This window comes from Cucurbita maxima, unplaced genomic scaffold (genome assembly GCF_002738345.1).
Source record: "Cucurbita maxima cultivar Rimu unplaced genomic scaffold, Cmax_1.0 Cma_Scf00006, whole genome shotgun sequence".
In the NCBI taxonomy this organism is placed as follows: Eukaryota; Viridiplantae; Streptophyta; class Magnoliopsida; order Cucurbitales; family Cucurbitaceae; genus Cucurbita; species Cucurbita maxima.
In genome coordinates, this window is record NW_019272022.1 from 5,604,265 (window position 1) to 5,622,310 (window position 18,046).

The 18,046-nt window shown below is 35.6% G+C and overlaps 2 protein-coding genes and 1 long non-coding RNA gene across 7 annotated transcripts in view; 1 reads left to right on the plus strand and 2 right to left on the minus strand.

The window, feature by feature from the left end:
* Window positions 1–63: 63 nt before the first annotated feature.
* LOC111481201 (probable xyloglucan glycosyltransferase 12) lies at window positions 64–3,145 on the minus strand. Of its 3 annotated transcripts, none has more exons than XM_023126576.1 (6): window positions 2,810–3,145; window positions 1,823–2,628; window positions 1,424–1,732; window positions 1,049–1,339; window positions 857–970; window positions 64–755 (listed from the first exon to the last, which is right to left on the minus strand). In XM_023126576.1, exons 2-6 carry the CDS (start codon window positions 2,600–2,602, stop codon window positions 129–131), a joined length of 2,121 nt encoding a protein of 706 aa, XP_022982344.1. In that variant the 5' UTR covers window positions 2,603–2,628; window positions 2,810–3,145; the 3' UTR covers window positions 64–128. The 3 variants fall into 3 exon arrangements, with proteins under 3 accessions (XP_022982344.1, XP_022982343.1, XP_022982342.1); XM_023126575.1 differs by having other exon boundaries at window positions 1,823–2,687; XM_023126574.1 differs by having other exon boundaries at window positions 1,823–3,145.
* Window positions 3,146–9,522: 6,377 nt separating this feature from the next.
* On the plus strand, window positions 9,523–15,521 carry LOC111481205 (squalene monooxygenase-like). The gene is made up of 8 exons (XM_023126579.1): window positions 9,523–9,955; window positions 11,487–11,598; window positions 11,698–11,872; window positions 12,388–12,556; window positions 12,701–12,919; window positions 13,045–13,320; window positions 13,641–13,919; window positions 15,206–15,521. Exons 1-8 carry the CDS (start codon window positions 9,725–9,727, stop codon window positions 15,308–15,310), a joined length of 1,566 nt encoding a protein of 521 aa, XP_022982347.1. The 5' UTR covers window positions 9,523–9,724; the 3' UTR covers window positions 15,311–15,521.
* Window positions 15,522–15,997: 476 nt separating this feature from the next.
* LOC111481255 overlaps window positions 15,998–18,046 on the minus strand; it is a 4,422-nt gene continuing 2,373 nt past the window's right edge. Inside the window, exons 2-3 of one of the 3 annotated variants that reach the window (XR_002718023.1) lie at window positions 17,396–17,559; window positions 15,998–16,892 (exon numbers count right to left, since the gene is read on the minus strand). This is a non-coding gene — a long non-coding RNA (uncharacterized LOC111481255). Of the gene's footprint in view, window positions 17,560–18,046 lie in introns of all 3 variants that reach the window. The other 2 variants (XR_002718024.1, XR_002718022.1) reach the window with 2 other exon arrangements.

The following is an 18,046-nucleotide window of genomic DNA, read 5'->3' on the forward strand; positions in this document are numbered from 1 at the left end:
GTTTTTTTTTTTTTTTTTTTTTTTTTTTTTTTTTTTTTTTTTTTTTTTTTTTTTTTTTTTTTTGGTAATTTCCTTGTGTTCTTCTCTACAGAGTTCCATACATTCTTTTTTTTTTTTTTTTTTTACAATCAACCAATTTGTTCGCCGATCAAATCCAACCCGACGAGCAGGAACGAGATCCCCTGGAATAGCAAGAAGTAGAAATGGATCCCTTGAGCAGACAGAAGACTCCGTGCTGATGCAGTTAAGAGAAGGAAAGCCAATGCCAGCTCTTTTGTATATATTCGGTTATGCTTCTTCCGCAAAGAAGCTTTCTTTTCCTGTTTCTCAAGCTCTTCCTTCATCTCTTCTAAGTTGGGCGCCGATGCCCCTCTTTGATGCTTTTGCTCTCTCTCTACCAACGACAAAAGATCACCTTCTGAGGACCGACCCGATTTCTTCGTGACAACCCATTCGTAGGCGCTACCAAGCTGGAAGAGCCCTGAGATCATGGCATTGAACTTGGTAACTGACATGGTGTTTTCAAAAAGGAGGTAAGGGACAATGAAAGGGAAGGATTTTGGGGCAGGTAGGATGTTTAGAAACGACATCGTGGCCGGGATATAGCAAACGACCCACGCGGGTAGCTCGGCTTCAGGAACGAACATTGTCATTGGGAGAATTATGCAGAAAAGTGTGAAAGAATAGAAGGGCAATATCAATTTTCTGAGCAAAAAGAAGAGGAAGATCAGGTTGAACTTCTTCCATATACTAATCTGCATTGAATCAATCACGTAAGAGAACTATATCAGCAATTTGATCGAGCCATAATTCGATAACAAAACGAATAATTGCACGTTTGATCGAATAACGATACCTTTGATCGAATAATAGCAGGCAGACAAAGACGAAACAATTGCATTGGACCAGAATGCCATCTATGTTGTTGTTTTCTATAAGCTTCATAAGATTCTGGTAGCTCACATTGGCACTGATCATACAGATAAAATTATGTTCAATAATAACTCAGAAACACACTAAATTATCATAAATGAACAACGATTAGTACCTCGACGTCGTTTAGGAATATGAATTTCCATCCATGAAGATGAGCACGGACCGCGATATCCATGTCCTCGACCGTGGTCCTTTCCAACCACCCACCGGCGTCCTCGAGGGCTTTGATCCTCCACACACCAGCAGTGCCATTGAATCCAAAGAAGTTGAGGAACACACTGTTTACTTGCTGCTCTACTTCAAAATGGAAAGCTAAATTAACGTTCTGCAGCCTGGTCAGTAAATTCTCATCCTTGTTCACAAATGACCATCTTGCTTGAACCAGCCCCAGCTCCTCATTATCCTGAGTGCCATTTGAAAAATGGAGTTAACAATCATCTAAGGACACTCCAAAAAACAATTGATTTGCAAAAAGAGCCTCAAATACCTTGAAATGAGGAACAGTTCTTTTAAGGAAATCAGGTGTGGGTTGAAAATCGGCATCGAAGATCGCGACGAATTCGTAGTCTTTAACATAGCTACAATTCATGGCGGATTTGAGGTTGCCAGCCTTGTAACCATCTCTAATGATTCTATGACGATAAACAATGTTGGCGCCCTCTTGCTGCCATTTATGAACCTCTTCTTGTATCAGCAATTGGGTTGTTGGGTCATCAGAGTCATCAAGAACTTGAATTAGCAGCTTGGTTCTAGGCCAGTCCAAGTTGCAGATAGCAGCGATTGACTGCTGATAAACCTGAGAAGAAGAAGAACACACAAACTCAATTATCAATAAGAACTCAAACGATTTCCGGCAAAAGCAGAGGATATGAACAAAGAATTTCACCTCTTTTTCATTGCACATGGGGATCTGCACAAGAACCATTGGGAAGTAGCCCTTTTCGCCGGATTCAATGTCTAAATCTCCAGGTTTAAGAACTGGTTGGATTTTCTTGAATCGGATCCAGAAACAACCCAGACATAAGATTAAACGATCCAAGCTCTGAATGATGAACAATATGATACAGGCATTGGCTAAGAACTGAAGAGGAGGAGCTAAATAACCCACTCGAATCAATACCCATTGAGCGTAAATCCAATCAAAAACTCCTTTAAAGCCCCACTGCGATGCCCAGAGATAATCCAAATGAAGCTTTGGAGTATCAAAATGCCAGCCTTTGAAGAACGCCGCAATCTCAAAACCCAACAAAAGCACCGACAGCCATAGAAACACTTTGATACAAGAATAGAATCTCGTTTTCACGGTGGGGTTCTCTTTCACTCTGCCTCCAACAGACACGTCATTGTCGGCGTCATCGGCATCAGTCCGACCAGAAGCAACACGGCGTCTAACGGCGGCGGCTAGGTCCACCATTGCAGAGCCAATGGAAGTTAAACAACCGGCAGCCTTATGAGCCTTAAGGAGGAGAACCCACGTTAGTTGCTTAGCGTTTTTGCCTCGGGCTTTCTCTCTAGTCCGACTCGCCGGCGAGTCGCCGGCGATGAGAAAATCATCCTCCGACGGTCCTTCCAGCTCCACCATCGACCAATTTGGATTCTCCATCTTCACAACAACAGGAGTTCCTCTATGAGTGTCTTTTCCCCACCAATCAAACGAGGGAGCCATTTTGAGCTACGATCTCCAAACCCCAGCTGCAGAACACCGATTTTCAGGCCCCAAAACCCCTAAAGACCCAAATTCTGAAACCGATCTTAAAATCGAAAAAGACCCACAAAGAGAAGAAAAAAGGACAACAAAATGTCTAAGATTCTGATCTCATTGTCGGAGAAACAGCAAAAACAAGAGAGAGAACAGAATGGGGAAGAAAAATACTTGGAAGAAGCGAAAGAAGACGCGTGGTGAAGAATGCAGCAGTGGCCGTCTCTAAATCATTGCGACATTCGGTGACAACTTATACGAGAGATATCCAAAGGAAGAATGAGTTGAACCCGAGATGTGTCCAAATAAGCTTCCATTCTTTTACAGCTTGCACCACAGAAGGTCACGAAGGTAATAAGAGAAGGAAGAGAGATGGCCGAGCGAAGGATTCAGAAATGGAATGGTAACAGCTCAGCACGTCTTTCAATTCTTTTAAAAGAAAATAAAAAACACGTACCGATTCCGAATGCACGTTGTTAAGTCAAATCATTAACCTTATGAAAACGATTTCTTTAGAGAAAAGGGGTGTTCTTCAAAATCCCTCCTGAATTGAATTAACCCACAGAACAGAACACCATTTATATAGTAATACTAATTAAAAAAAATTATTATTATTTATCTTCTTCCTTTTTCGTCTCCATTTACTCGGGTTTAAACCGCCGCTAACAACTGCACAACATCCATGGAACCAAGCCACAGAATTTTACTTCCGTTACTTCCGTTTTAACTTTTTACAGTATCAAATAAACCTTACCAGAGATAAAATAAAGGAAATGAACAGCCTTGACATCCAAACCCTAAACGCGTAACGTAAAGGCGAAAATGGGTAAAACACGGTAAGTTGATTAGCTTTATATTTATTATTATTTGCAATTATTTGATAATTAATTTTTAGGCTGACGAGTTTTATAATGGAAAATTCAAGGCCATTAATTACGTAGGAAATGACCAAGTCCCTTATTTTTATTTTTATTTTTATTTTTGTCCTTTTTCCCATTCTCCCGCTCAGACGAAACTTCAATTTGGTTCGTTCTCGGAGAATTAAGTGAATTTACTATCTAACCCTCCCCCATAGTATGTCATGTGGTCACACGAGTGGACAATTCCTGTCATTTTTTCTTTATTTTCATTATTAACTCGTTCACAGTGGATCACGCGGTCAACACGGCAAATGCTGGTGCAGCTGTAATGTTTTCGAATATAATTAAACAAGAAAGAGGATATTCGAATTGCCTTATTTGCCCTTTTTCACATTAATCCACCGACAAATTTTTAGTCAAACTAGACCAACCGGAAACGAGGGTATTATCGGGAATATGTTTTCTCTCTCTCTCTTTTTTTTTTCTTTTTTCTTTTTTTTTTTTTTGTAAAGGAATCCCTCCTTTTATGGTTTGAAAATTTATTTTGAAAAGCAAAATCTCACGAATAATCTCTAATTTAATAAATCCTCCCTAAATAATTACTACGATGGATATCGAATTACATTAATTAATTTTAGATTTTAGTTTTTTCAAATTTATATTAATTCAATTTATAAATTAATTTATACTTTTTAGGAAAATAAAACTCACCATGCTTGCCGTGGTACTTTCGCCGAATCAAGAGCAACCTAAAGTAGGATCATCATCAGGCTCGTCTTTTGATCTGGCTGATGCAAAAGTGAAAGTTGATGAGCGTCTGAGATTTGTTTTCAAAAGCGGTATCGCGAAGTTTCGTACTCATAGGATACAGTGGAACATTGCCCATGTAACTTTACAAGGTTCAGTCTTATTCACATGGGAAACGAGAGCAGATTCAGGATAAGGGGTAAAATCGATATTTACTTCCACAAAAATTCAAACTTTGAAAAAGTTATTTTCAGCCAACAAAATTTTAAAAATATTTATATAAAAAAAAAAAAGATTAGTGTAACAAAATAACAAAAAAACATACTATTTTACAAAGCTTTCCCGCAAAGTGACAAATTTGTCCTCATATATAATCGGCAGAATGGTTCTAAACGGGGGGTAGAAGAGGAAATTAACAAATAGGTTGAGAAGCGGCATCGGCGTAAGGTGCCAAATGGACCAGCGATCAAAAATAGTGTAAACACGGCAGAGTTGGTAGAAGATAAGGGGTTTGATCAAAATCAGAAGGCCATGATGAGCGGAGATCATGCCACCTGGAGCGGCGGTGGTCCACCGTCAGCCCTCCTCATTGCAAACAGGCTGGACGCCACAGCCGGCGGTCGTGCGCTCAGGTATTTGCCCGCAATCTCCGCTTTTCCAAATTAACAATAAATTAATCAAATTTTAAACACAATTTTCTAATTAAATAAATAAATAAAATTATCCTTTTTTGACTTTATTCCATTTTTCAACCTTCGTATTTAGCAGCTGATTATAAAATAGAAAGTCACCCAATTATATTCGAAAAATAAGAACAACAACGATACTTATTAACATCAAATTATGAGTATTTTAACTATAATTATAATTATTATGAATTAATATGAACAATAAAGGTTTAATTATTATGAATTAATAGGATTTCATAATTTAATATTGAAAAGAAGACTTATTATTATTATTATTATTATTATTAAAAGAAAATGAAACCTTGTTTCAACCAGATACAATGACCATGGGAACCGACAAAAGCACTTTTCTTGAAACGTGTTACGGTCGTGGAGAGGCTCCGGCGTTTTAAAATCAAATGGGACCTCTCCATTTAGTGCAAACGGGTCCCTTATATTTTTATATATTAATTAATTATTATACCAAATATCAACTCTCAATTAATCATCTCACTTAGATTACAATCTAAAAATATTTCATTGTCTATGTCGATTTAAAAACTAATTATTTTGGGTGAAAGAATATATTTTAAATAAAACATGCATCAAGTTTCATTCTTAGTTGAAAATTATGGAATTTATGAATAAATATTTATTGGGTTTTTTTTTTTTAAGAAGTTATTTATTTATTTTTAATTATGAGAGTGGAATCGATATTTAAGATTATTGTAATAAATAATAAATTGACCGGTGTCGTAATTGCAAAAAAAGGATCTAAATTGATTTGGATTTATGACTCAATAATGCAAGCAAACGTGCAAATCTTTTTCCAACAATTGCATGTTGGGCATGTTTCGTTGTGTTTATTGCCAACGGCCATTTAAGAGGACTCTCTATTTAAAACTTAAAATAGACACTTTTTTTTTTATTATTATTATGGTATATTTAAATAAATAAATAAGAAAAATGCTTATTTATTTAAACAAATCAAAATACCACATAAGTGAGGAAGATTCACCTCGTTGGTAAGATTTTTTTTTTTTTTTTTTTTTTTCCGGACAAATATTTGCAATTAATTTTAAATAAAATAAATTAAATTTTCGAGTAATGACAAAAAAAAAAAAAAAAATGAAGTTGTTTCTTTGTTTGAATCAATTTCATCTCTATAATTTATTTTAATTTTCCAACAAAAGAACATGCCAAAAACAAAAGCCTGGCAGCTACCGGACCCAGAAATTTAGTGCACAAGGGACTAGACGGGAATTGGTGGATCTTAAGCCACCCAACGGCTGCAAGAGTATGGCCAGTTGAGTTTTAATGAGCAAGTGTTCCCACAATATATCAATCAACATTTGCTTATGTATTGTCGTTACAAACTAGACCCCAGGCATGGTTAATGATCGACCAAAAATCGAAAACTTAGGCTCATTCTTTGCAGCTATGATGTGACATTATTCTCAATTGTTTGAGCGGGTTTATTGACCACATAGGTAGTGTGGATATCGCTCAATTGTGACCAGGCCATACTCGAAGAAATAGCTAATAGGAACCTTGTCCATGCTATCCGTCTGCCATGTGAACAAGTTCGAACTATCAACCTCATTTGTCATAGATTTTTTATGTAACAGTTCAAACTCACTGCTAAAGGTTTTCAAATCGTATGTGTTAGGGAGAGATTTTCACACCCTTATAAAAAAATGTTTCGTTTCCTTCTCTAACCGACATAGAATCTCACAATCAACCCCTTCAAAGCTCAACGTCCTCGCTGCACTCATTTCTCTCTCTATTCGATGTGGAATCTCAATGTGAACTCTGAAGGGGTGAATTGTGAGATTCCACATTAGTTGGAGATAGAAACGAAACATACTTAACAAATGTATGAAAACCTCTCCTTAGTAAAACACGTTTTAAAAAACTCGTGGAGAACCTCAGAAGAAAAAATTCAAAAAAGACAATATATGCATGCTCAACTAAAGCACATTAAGATTTTCATCCTTATCGAGTCGCTTAAGCAAAAAGTAAATATAAAAGCTTCACAAATTCCCCAACTATATGCCAAAATATGATTAAATTCTCACTTTTTACCTATTGATTCAATGATTAAAAATCTACATACCGCCGAAAACGCAAGGTAACAAAGAGAATGTTTTTTTAATGTAAAATCTAGTTCCAATGACCTGTTAAATAAGTATATGTTTGGAAGAACTTTTTAAATACTCAAAATTGTATTTATATGTCTTTATAAGTATTAAATAGTTATTCTAAATCAAACCGACTAGAACACTTTATAACAATGAAATGATGTAATGAGAAAGAAAAATAAAAACAAACCAAACAACTTACCATTACGATGACAAAGTAATGAGGATAGAACAGTAGTTAAGAAGTTGCCAAAATGATGACCAATCAACGAGTTTCAACATCGAATGTAGCATTCTGATACCTCCATATGTCAATTTCGCGTTCGTAACGACAACAATGTTTGCCACAAAGATAGGGCCGAAGCCCACAAATAATGTTAATGTGTACTAGAGAGAATCTAACAAAACCAAACATTCATTAGAAAAGTTAGTCAAAATGGCTAATTGAGTATTTTGGCCAGTTTGAATACCAAATTTTAAAATTTCAAACAAATTGATTGGCCTTTGACTTTACAGTAACATTAAGTTTTAAGATATTTACTGAAAGATGTCGATTGGTAAGAAGCCAATAAGTAATAATAACAAAATTGACTTATTTGTCACGTTTTATACTGCAAGTGCCAGAGATTTTGGAGGGTCGTTGCTTAAAGCGACAAGGGAGCATATTACAGATAAGCCATTGGAAATTGAAATGGTCCTACTCACCCAATTGTAAAAGTAACCAAACAGAGCAACGGGTAAAATTTTTCTATCAAATGTCAATGCTTACTTTCACAAAATTTCAAAAAAAAAAAAAAAAAAAACAGTAAATATAATATCTTCATTCTAGAAATGAATGGAGAGATTTTAAGGTTCTCTCCAACAAAGATTATATACATAAAATTTTATGAAGCGGAATTTTGCTCCTTAAATTTCTGGTTATGGGTCTTACTGTGTCGACGTTGGTAACAAATTTGGAAGCTCGAGAGAACTTTAGATTCAATTATTGGGAGAAAGTTCTAAGTTAGCGAATTAAGAAGATGATCATAGTTCCTTAACACCCGGAAGAGCCATCTAACACTATACCTCATGTCTGACAGGCTCTTGGTGGTCACATTTCTCAGGGAGAGAGGGCTTTCATCATAGTCGTCATGTAGTGCCGGAATTGGGCCGACGTTGTTAGTGAATTTGGAGAAAATTGGTCCGGTCGTGGCGGAGGAAAATAGGTCGTGTCAAAATGGCGCGGGAACCGACGTGACTTCCGGGTTGTAGACGGAGCAGCCAATGGCCTGTATCCACGTGTACATGTTGAGTACAAAGAGAGGACCCAACGTACGTTATAGCTTAGAGGTCCGCCGAACGATTTCGTCGAAGAATATTGATGAGAAAACTTAGCATGACCGGTCTGTTACGGAAGCAAAAGAAAGACGAATCAAAACAGGACACCTACACACCAACTTTCTGTGTCGCATGGTCTAATATTTGGACTGGCTCTACAAAGGTCGAATTGGTATGTGGGCTAATGTATTTGGACTGGGGCTCATTGGACCAATAAATTAGGCAAATCTTAGGGGGAGTTTCATAGGTGACCCATTACAAATGTTCCCTATCAATCTATCCCCTCTTTAAAAGGTCATTTCTTAGATCACAAAATTATATATTTTTAGTGTAGACTTTAAAATCATTTTTGTAGGTTTAAAATTCTAAAATATGTTTTTAATCATTTAACACACTCTTTACAGTTCAATTGAGGCATCTCATGTTCATTTAATCTGCTTTGATAAATATAATAATATTATAATGATATTATTGTCTGTTTGCGCGCTAATGATGATTATTATTTGCATTTTTAATAATCAATTTGATCAACGTAGTGTGAAGATTCTCTTTCTTGTTGCTTGGAGGATCAAACGACAGGAGTATTTATTTACCTATAATAATAATAATAATAATAATAATAATAATAAAAGATAAATAAATACGACTTGCTCTTCCAGCTTCCCTTTTATGAGAAAACAAAAGAAAGGGCAGTTTGACGGGGTTCGGTGGCAATGTTCCAGAACATTTTCATAATTTTGTGTATAAAAAGTTTATAAATTAAAAATAAAATAAAATAATAATTAATATAAATTTATGGGTACAAAATCAAAATTAAAAAAAACTTATTTATTTAGACGTATTTTTTCAAAAAGACTATTAATAATATTATTATTATTTATAAAGACTACTTAATTTAATGTTCCAAAAAAGAAATAAGGAAGGGTATTTTCTTATAATTAAATAAATGTCATTTTCTTACAACTCCTAACCCACCAATAAGAAGTATCATTTTTTAATGAGAGATGAAATTGGAAATTAGGTGTCGTCCAGCTGGCAGTAAGATTAATACCGAAGGCGCATCTTATTTTTATTTTATAGTGCCACGTGGCTCATGGATTGATTTTCATTAAGATTAGATGCGTATAAAAGCGGTCCCCTTTCCTGGTGAGTTTATGGGGTTCCGTTATACCACTCCATAGTTGGCGTAAAGGGTTGCCAGCGGAGAGAGAGAGTCGCAGAGGGAATTTATAATTAGTAGACGACCGAAAGAGAAAAAGAGAGGAAACTCGGAGGCTCACAGTAAAAGAGCTCTCGTCATTGTCGTCGTCGCATTGGCGGTCTCTGTGAGGTCGCCAGTTCAGTACTCGGAAAAAAATGGTGGATCAGTGCGCGTTAGGCTGGATCTTGGCCTCAGTTCTCGGAGTCGTGGCGCTGTATCTCTTTTTTGGCGGGAAAAACTGCGGCGTTTCGAACGGACGGAAGCGTGAGAGCTTAAAGAATATCGCCACTATAAATGGAGAATGCAAATCGAGTAACAGCGACGCCGACATTATCATTGTCGGAGCCGGAGTCGCCGGATCGGCTCTTGCCTATACTCTCGCCAAGGTAATCTTATACTTCTGATTTTTGTCCGGTATCGTTATTCTCAAACAAAGCGCTCTCTCTTGTTGAAATTTTGCGTGGAAAACGGATGGAGATTTCTGATTGTTTCACTTCAATATGTCAATCTGGACAGTCGCATTAAAGCGATTAGAAAATGAAAAATTAAAATTCAACATGATGTGCTTAGGGATTACACGCTTATGTTTAATCTGCGCTTAGGTTCTCTTTCTAGATGAAATTTTGCGTGGTATAGTTAGCTAATATCATTCGCAAAGGGAGTATCACATGGCGGTATGTTCTGAGGTCAATATAACAATTTATTGCTCCGGAATCGCCTATCTAATCTCAGATCGAATGTACTTTTGTACGATTATTTATTTTGAAACTCAAGTGGATTCTGAAACATGCTCTGAAATTATGTGTAAATTTATTGAAATTTATTCTATCGGAGATCGAGTATTCTCAATTGAAAACTATTTTCTCATTTCATTTATGATCTAGAGTTTATAATCTGCGGACAAGCATTTCGGCATTATTGAGAGTTGTATGTTCTTGAGAGAAGGTATTTTTTGATCCGGAGGCTCTACATAGCCAGATTCTGAAGTTCGATTGCTTGATTCATGGATAATCTTGTTGTCTTCTTGAACGAAACACTTTTTATTAGTACTGTTGATAGAAATACCTTATCATGACATTACATGTTTGTTAATTTTTATTTTTATTTCAGATTTATCAATTACTTCTTGATACTGGTGAAATGAATTCAAATTCATGAACGAAGATGATTTTTAAAGTATAAATTATTGTTTGAGACTGTATTTTTTTTTTTTTTTTCAAATACTCTTAAGAGATTTTAGGTTTTCGCTATCTAAATCTCTTCGAAATGGTTAAAAGTATTTTGTTGTGCATAAATATTAATGAAAAAAACGCTGAAAAGAGTTGGAGATTTTTAGAGAAGCACTTATCTATCCTTTTCTTCTCCTTCTTTTGAAAGTTCGTGGAAGAAAAGTATTTCATCACAGAAACGCTTCTTATAAATGCAGATCTCCACGCATAACTTTCGATAATTCAAAGACTTTCCTTAGTACTTAATATTTTGATGACAATTGTGGAGGCTGAATAAAAAAAGGCTCAAAAGAAAAGGAAGATGAACTTCTATTCTGCAGATAGTCCGCTGTGTCATTGTGTCAAATCTGATGGTTTGCTTTCTATCGTACTACTTTTTGGTTGGTCAGCTGCCATAAAAATTTGTACGACAAAAAGCAGTTTCATGTATCTAGAGCCTGCTGTGAAAACTAATTTCTTCACTGTCCATCTCATAGCATTCGTTCTGATAATTGTCACTTAGAGTAGGATTCTATTTTTGGTGCTCCTTGCTTATAGTTGTTCTGTTAGAGTATGTAGTTATTGAAAATTTTAAAGAATGAATGAACTATCGTTTAGTCATTTTCTTTATGCTAAATGACTTTTCCTCAATACTTACTCAACTTTTGCTAGTGGATGCTATATATTTAAATTATTTTTTGAAATACAGGATGGTCGTCGTGTACATGTGATTGAAAGAGACTTGACAGAACCGGACAGAATTGTTGGTGAATTATTACAGCCTGGGGGCTATCTTAAGTTAACAGAGTTGGGACTTCAAGGTTTGTTTACTTCATTAATATCCTGTTTCTAGGCGAGGATTTTCTTCTGAGCTTTTTAGCAAATTAGAATTGATTGTCGATATACTGTTTGCTATGCAGATTGCGTGGATGATATTGACGCCCAACGAGTGTATGGTTATGCTCTTTTCAAGGATGGGAAGGATACTAGACTGTCATACCCCTTGGAAAAATTTCACTCAGATGTGTCTGGGAGGAGCTTTCACAATGGGCGCTTCATTCAGAGGATGCGTGAGAAGGCCGCAACCCTGTCCAAGTAATTCCTTTTACTTCCCGTTTATATGTTTGACCATTATTGTTACATACAGTGTGTCGACAGCTATACTTGTCCTCTTCTGTAGTGCATTTATTATCTTCATCTGCTTTACATATAATTCCTATCAAAATTAGAGTGATGCAATGAAACGCTAAAACCATTCACCATTTTTATCATGTTGCACCATTACCATGTTTTATTCCCGGATTTGACGGTCAAAGCGTATACACAAGAGACGTTATTTTTAACACTGGAGTAGTGATATATATGCCCTAAGATTCAGTCATGTTAGGGAAACATTTTGTAATTAGACTCGTATGTAACCACTCGTTGTTGATAATTGAAATTAAATCTTCATAAAACCTTTTTATATGTCTTTTTCCTAATGTACATCCTAATATTAAGATCAAGTTAACAATTATACTAATATCTTTCTCTTTGTTAAGCAACGTCCTTGTGCTTTATTTAGGACTTGTAATGTATTCGTTTATTAATATGTTCCTCTACCTTTCTAGTGTGCGCTTGGAGCAGGGAACAGTCACTTCTCTGCTCGAGGAAAATGGTATTATCAAAGGTGTGCAATACAAAAACAAATCTGGCCAAGAGACGACAGCTTATGCCCCGTTGACTATTGTTTGTGATGGATGCTTTTCAAATTTGCGACGGTCTCTTTGTAACCCTAAGGTGCGAAACACCCTTCAATTCTTTATAACGAAAATGCATGTTCTGCCGCATATTATTAATCTAATGCAAAGCTAATAGGTTTGTTAAGAACTAAGATACGGTTCCATGTGCTGAGAAGATTTTGAATACTTGGATCCTTCTCAGGTGGATGTTCCCTCTTGTTTTGTTGGCCTTGTACTTGAGAACTGTGACCTTCCTCATGCAAATCACGGACATGTTATACTAGCAGACCCTTCTCCTATTTTGTTCTATCCCATTAGCAGTACGGAGATCCGCTGTTTGGTGGATGTGCCTGGTCAGAAAGTTCCTTCCATTTCAAACGGTGAAATGGCCAACTATTTGAAGAATGTTGTTGCTCCTCAGGTACCAATAGTATACTCCCTATTGTTCTCCCATTAATCTCATCCCTGAGTTTTCTTCACCCATCTATTTCATTATCGATTAAGCTTGAACCTATTTAATGACCATATGAAGTTTGATATACACAGATTCCCCCTCAACTTTATGATTCCTTCATAGCTGCTGTTGATAAGGGTAATATAAGAACAATGCCAAACAGAAGTATGCCAGCAGATCCTCTTCCTACTCCAGGAGCCCTATTGATGGGCGATGCTTTCAATATGCGTCATCCTCTTACTGGCGGAGGAATGACCGTTGCATTGTCCGACATTGTTGTTCTTAGAGATCTTCTCAAGCCTCTGCGTGATCTGAATGATGCACCCACTCTCTGCAAGTATCTTGAAGCATTCTACACTCTCCGCAAGGCAAGTTTCAATTGTCTGCTTTTTGTTCCCTTTTTTCTTGCTAAAAGTAATAAGAAAAAAACATTTCTTTGGTCCATACTTTTATGTCTAATATGAAAACGCCTGTAATAGATAGACCGTAACTTTAAAAGTAACCGAAAAGTCCGACCTATCAAATGTTTTTTTATTTTTATGACTAAATTGTCATGATCAAAACGTTTAGATGTATTATTAGTAAAATTCAAAATTTAAAAATTTATTAGATATGTTTTAAAGTTAAATTTCTGAATGGTTGTAAATTATCCAATTATAATGAGTTTGCTTTATTTCTTTAATTGCAGCCAGTGGCTTCGACGATAAACACGTTGGCAGGTGCCCTTTATAAAGTGTTCTGTGCCTCACCAGATCAGGCTAGAAAGGAAATGCGTCAGGCTTGCTTCGATTATTTGAGCCTGGGTGGAATCTTCTCGAATGGACCAGTTTGTTTACTCTCTGGGTTGAACCCTCGCCCATTGAGCTTGGTTCTCCATTTCTTCGCAGTGGCAATATACGGTGTTGGCCGGCTGCTGATCCCATTTCCTTCTCCCAAACGCGTCTGGATTGGAGCCAGGTTAATTTCGGTAAGTGCTTCTAACGCTTCTTTTTTATCTTGGTTTGGAAACATTTTAGGTCAATTTCATATAGAATTCGACAAAGCATTAAATTACTAATCTAAAAGCATATATCCCCCCCAAAGGTGATAAGAATTCATACCTGTCTATGAAGATTTCATTGGAGTATTATGTTCATAAAATATATTTCATCTTGAATTGGAATATTTTGAAAAATGGTCCTTTTCCTTTTTTGCAAGTCTGTTACCAACTACTAGTTCTCTTAAGTTAGTTTCTCTGAAACCATGCTGAATTTTTTAAACTAGAAAAAATATTTCTCCAGTCCTGTTCTTCTTAATATTTTAATTGTTTTTCAAAATACAGGTTGGGAGCGATGAATAGTAATATACTTGAAAGACAAATAGCTAATATTTTAATTGTTTTTCAAAAGTCCTTTTCTTCTTTTTCCATTTTAAATCAACAAATTTTTATCATTTGTTTTCTTGAAAACACTACCAAATTGATTACCAACGTTTCAAAAATTGAACACTATATTTTATACACTTAACTTTTTTTCTTCCCCTTTTTAAATCAACAAATTTTTATCCATTTGTTTTCTTTTCCACTACCAAAATGTTTACTAACGTTTCAAAAATTGAGCATTTATACTTTAAACGCTATTTAGCTTTTTTCTTCCTTTTTAAATCAACAGAGATTTTTATCCACCAAATTGTTTACTGACGTTTCAAAATTTTAACATTTATATTTTAAACACTATTTCACCTTTTTTTTTTCCTTTTTAAATCAACACATTTTTATCCATTTGTTTTCTTGAAAACACTACCAAATCGTTTACTAACGTTTCAAAAATTGTTTTAAATTGTTTTTTTTTCCTTTTTAAATCAACACATTTTTATCCATTTGTTTTCTTGAAAACACTACCAAATTGTATACTAACATTTCAAAAATTGTTTTAAATTGTTTAGTAAATTAGCACCCATAGAATTAGAAATTAGTAAGATATACAGGAATGAAATATTTGCTACATTATCAGAGATTAATAGGAGTGTAATTGAACATTTATTAGTTCTACTTCATTCTTATTTTGTTTGAAGATTCAATGCAATGCACTTCACATTTTTTACAAGTCTTGAATTAAAAAAATAAGAGCTAGCCAAACAGTCTGTTAATGGCTAATGCAGAAAGCTAAAAGCATGTAAATTATATAATTAAATTTCAAAACAACTTTAACCAGAATTAGAGCTAGCAAATATTAATCAAATACTTTCATAATGAAAGTTGCATTACCTGTGCAGAGTGCGTCAGCAATTATCTTTCCCATTCTCAAGGCTGAAGGAGTAAGGCAGATGTTTTTTCCCAAAACCGTTGCAGCTTATTACAGAGTCCCCCCCGTCGTGTGAGAGAGAGGTGAGGTGATAGGCGACACTTAATGAACAAGAGATGATTAGGATGACTAGGAGGGTTGTGTGAGATGAACTAATGTTTTGTATCGAACCATTTTGGTTGTGAAAATTTTTCTTCCAAGTTGTCGTCTTGACGATGCTTTGTATAAATGCACTCGCTAATTATTCTACCCTTTCTATGGAGTTGTGGGATGGTAGTTGTCCTAAACCTAGTTTTCCTCCAGTTCGGAAGTTATTCTCAAGACGCAAGGAATGAAAATTTGAAATCAATTAAATAAGAAACAAATCTCATCGGATGAAGGTTGCGAATTCATATCTTTACTAAGAATGTGATGATTTGCTTTTAGTTTCAAAACTTGTATTTGGTTTTGTAAAATGTGGATAACAAAAAAAGTAATAAATAAATAAAAATAAACAAATAAATCCATAAGTGGAATGACATTTATAGACTTAATTTTCAAAGGGGCAAAATCACTCCGACGGTAAAGTTCTTACGGTGTTTTAGACATCACTCAATAAAGGTGAGGTGAAGTTTGCAGAAGGATAGAAATGACTAGAATATGAACCACTTCCATTCGGAAAAATAATTAAGCAACAATCAAAATCAAAAAGTACCATCCCGACCTACTTTAATTCAAGAGAAAGGCATTCAAATTCTGAGGTGCCGTCCCGACCTACTTTTTTCTGGCAGCGAGACCTACGCTAGTTGGAAAGTTTCTAAGCTTTTAACTATTTGATGGAAAGATCGAAAACTTCCTTTAGTTAGCTTGATAAGTGGACTGTCCACTACAAGCTGACAGATTGCCAGTTTTTTTTATTGAATGACGTCGTCGTCATTCAAATTCTGAGGTAGGTTTTGACCTAGAAGATTGCGGACGGGGAAGCAAAAAGGACCAACTAGAGGGAAAACCAAACATCATGACAGCAAAAGATCAGAGGAAGAATACCAAATTCAGCTGACGACCGACGTTATACTTGGGAAAGTGCGATATGAAAACATGTCTGACATGTATTATATAAAAAATATATTTCGATGAATTTTCGCAGTAATTATTTGAAGTCAAAAGAAGACCTATTATCTAAATTCAGTGACATTCTATTGTGGTATCTTTAAAAAGCACCGGTGTATTTCCTTCCCTTCAGGTTCTAGCTCCATTAGAAACTCGTTTCTTTAAGTTATGGTCAATGAGGAGTCTATTGACGACACTATTAGCAGGGAAATATGCCTAGCCACAATCACGTTCTAGCTCCAATAGTGTATTACCTATTTTTAGTTGCATTCTCAAACAAACTATAACCAGGTTGAGGCTAGATTAATGCACTCATCATTCTCAATGGTTAATTCATCTTTAAAAAATAATAAAATTTATGCCGCCTAAATAGGCATGGAAAAAGCCTACCTATGACGAAATTAATGCAGAAACTCATTTTCTAATGGGAGAATAAAAACATTTTTTTAACTCACCTGCCATCTTCAAGAGTCATGGCAATGGGTCAAGGCATTCAAGTTTCCCATTACCCCTTTAATTTCCTGGTTCTGATCTGTGTGATTCTGTTTTGCCTCAGTTCGAAATGCTGTCTGCAACAATAAAGGATTAGAGCATTTAAGTATCCTGATCCTATGAACTTGGATCGGAATAAAAGAATGTCCTTATGAATCTGATGGGTTACTGATGAACAATATGACACTCCGTGTAAAGAAGACGTCTCAAAACACACTACCAACAAATGAACTTGGTCTTCTTCTTAAATGACAAAAACAGCATAATTTCCGTTGCTGCTTAAATGGCAATATATACAGATGATTCAACGACGGAAATGAGCACCCTTAATTCCATCATCTGTGCATTTTATTTACTTTCTTAATATGCCACAAAAAAAGACAGGTAAACGTAGCAAATCAAGTCCAATTAATCATCTTGTATTCTTTTAGGAACAATAACTTCATACCCATAAACAAAGCAAAAATGGTATAGTTTTTACTCGTTAATGACAGTAAGACCTTTATTGGGTATAGTTTAAGGAACACAAATAATCGACACAATATCATACTAGCAAAGAATATCAAAGCAACATTTTCACCTGTCCAGACCTTAAATAGAATAGTGTTGTGATATTGTCACGTGCTCTCCAATACCAACCATCTTGGTGGAACTGTTGAAATCTGTCCCTGAATCCTTACCTGACCAGCTATCGTATGTTCTCTTATATTTGTTCCTTCCCCAATAGAGAACATTCTGCATGTTCTAATTACACAATATTGAAATTGAGATAAATTTGTAATGAAGAACGATGAAGCAATAATGTAGCTGAAGGAACATAACCATGCATACTACATAGCCGTGCAAGTTTTGAGAGTTCAGATGATGGTTTAAAATTAAACATTAGGGGAACGCAACCTGGCATATACAAAAACAATTCAAGCAAGCCCAGTTTAACTATAAAACAAGGTACATGCACATGCAAGTTACAGCTCTAGTATGGAGGGAACTTTTAGATTCAAGCACAAGTTGTAATTGCAGCTCTTGATCAACTCTGGCTGCTCATATTCTAAGTTCAGTTTAGGCATTAAAGACACTTCCCATTTGTTCATAAAAGTTGGGAGTAGAAGATGAAGTGCCAGAACACAAGATTTTGATGCCCCTAAATCTCAGCTCTATTTCCTAATACCTCTAAGAGAAGACAATGTAAATTGACAATAGAAACCTCCCCTCCCCCCCCCCCCCCCCCCCC

Coding starts and splice junctions, on each gene's coding strand:
- LOC111481201 (XM_023126576.1), bottom strand. CDS start 2,602: ATGGCTCCCTCGTTTGATTGGTGGGGAAAAGACACTCATAGAGGAACT. Junction 971..1,048: donor TATTCCTAAACGACGTCGAG/GTACTAATCGTT, acceptor CTGTATGATCAG/TGCCAATGTGAGCTACCAGA. Junction 756..856: donor CTGCTATTATTCGATCAAAG/GTATCGTTATTC, acceptor GATTCAATGCAG/ATTAGTATATGGAAGAAGTT.
- LOC111481205 (XM_023126579.1), top strand. CDS start 9,725: ATGGTGGATCAGTGCGCGTTAGGCTGGATCTTGGCCTCAGTTCTCGGA. Junction 11,873..12,387: donor AAGGCCGCAACCCTGTCCAA/GTAATTCCTTTT, acceptor CTACCTTTCTAG/TGTGCGCTTGGAGCAGGGAA. Junction 12,920..13,044: donor AGAATGTTGTTGCTCCTCAG/GTACCAATAGTA, acceptor TGATATACACAG/ATTCCCCCTCAACTTTATGA.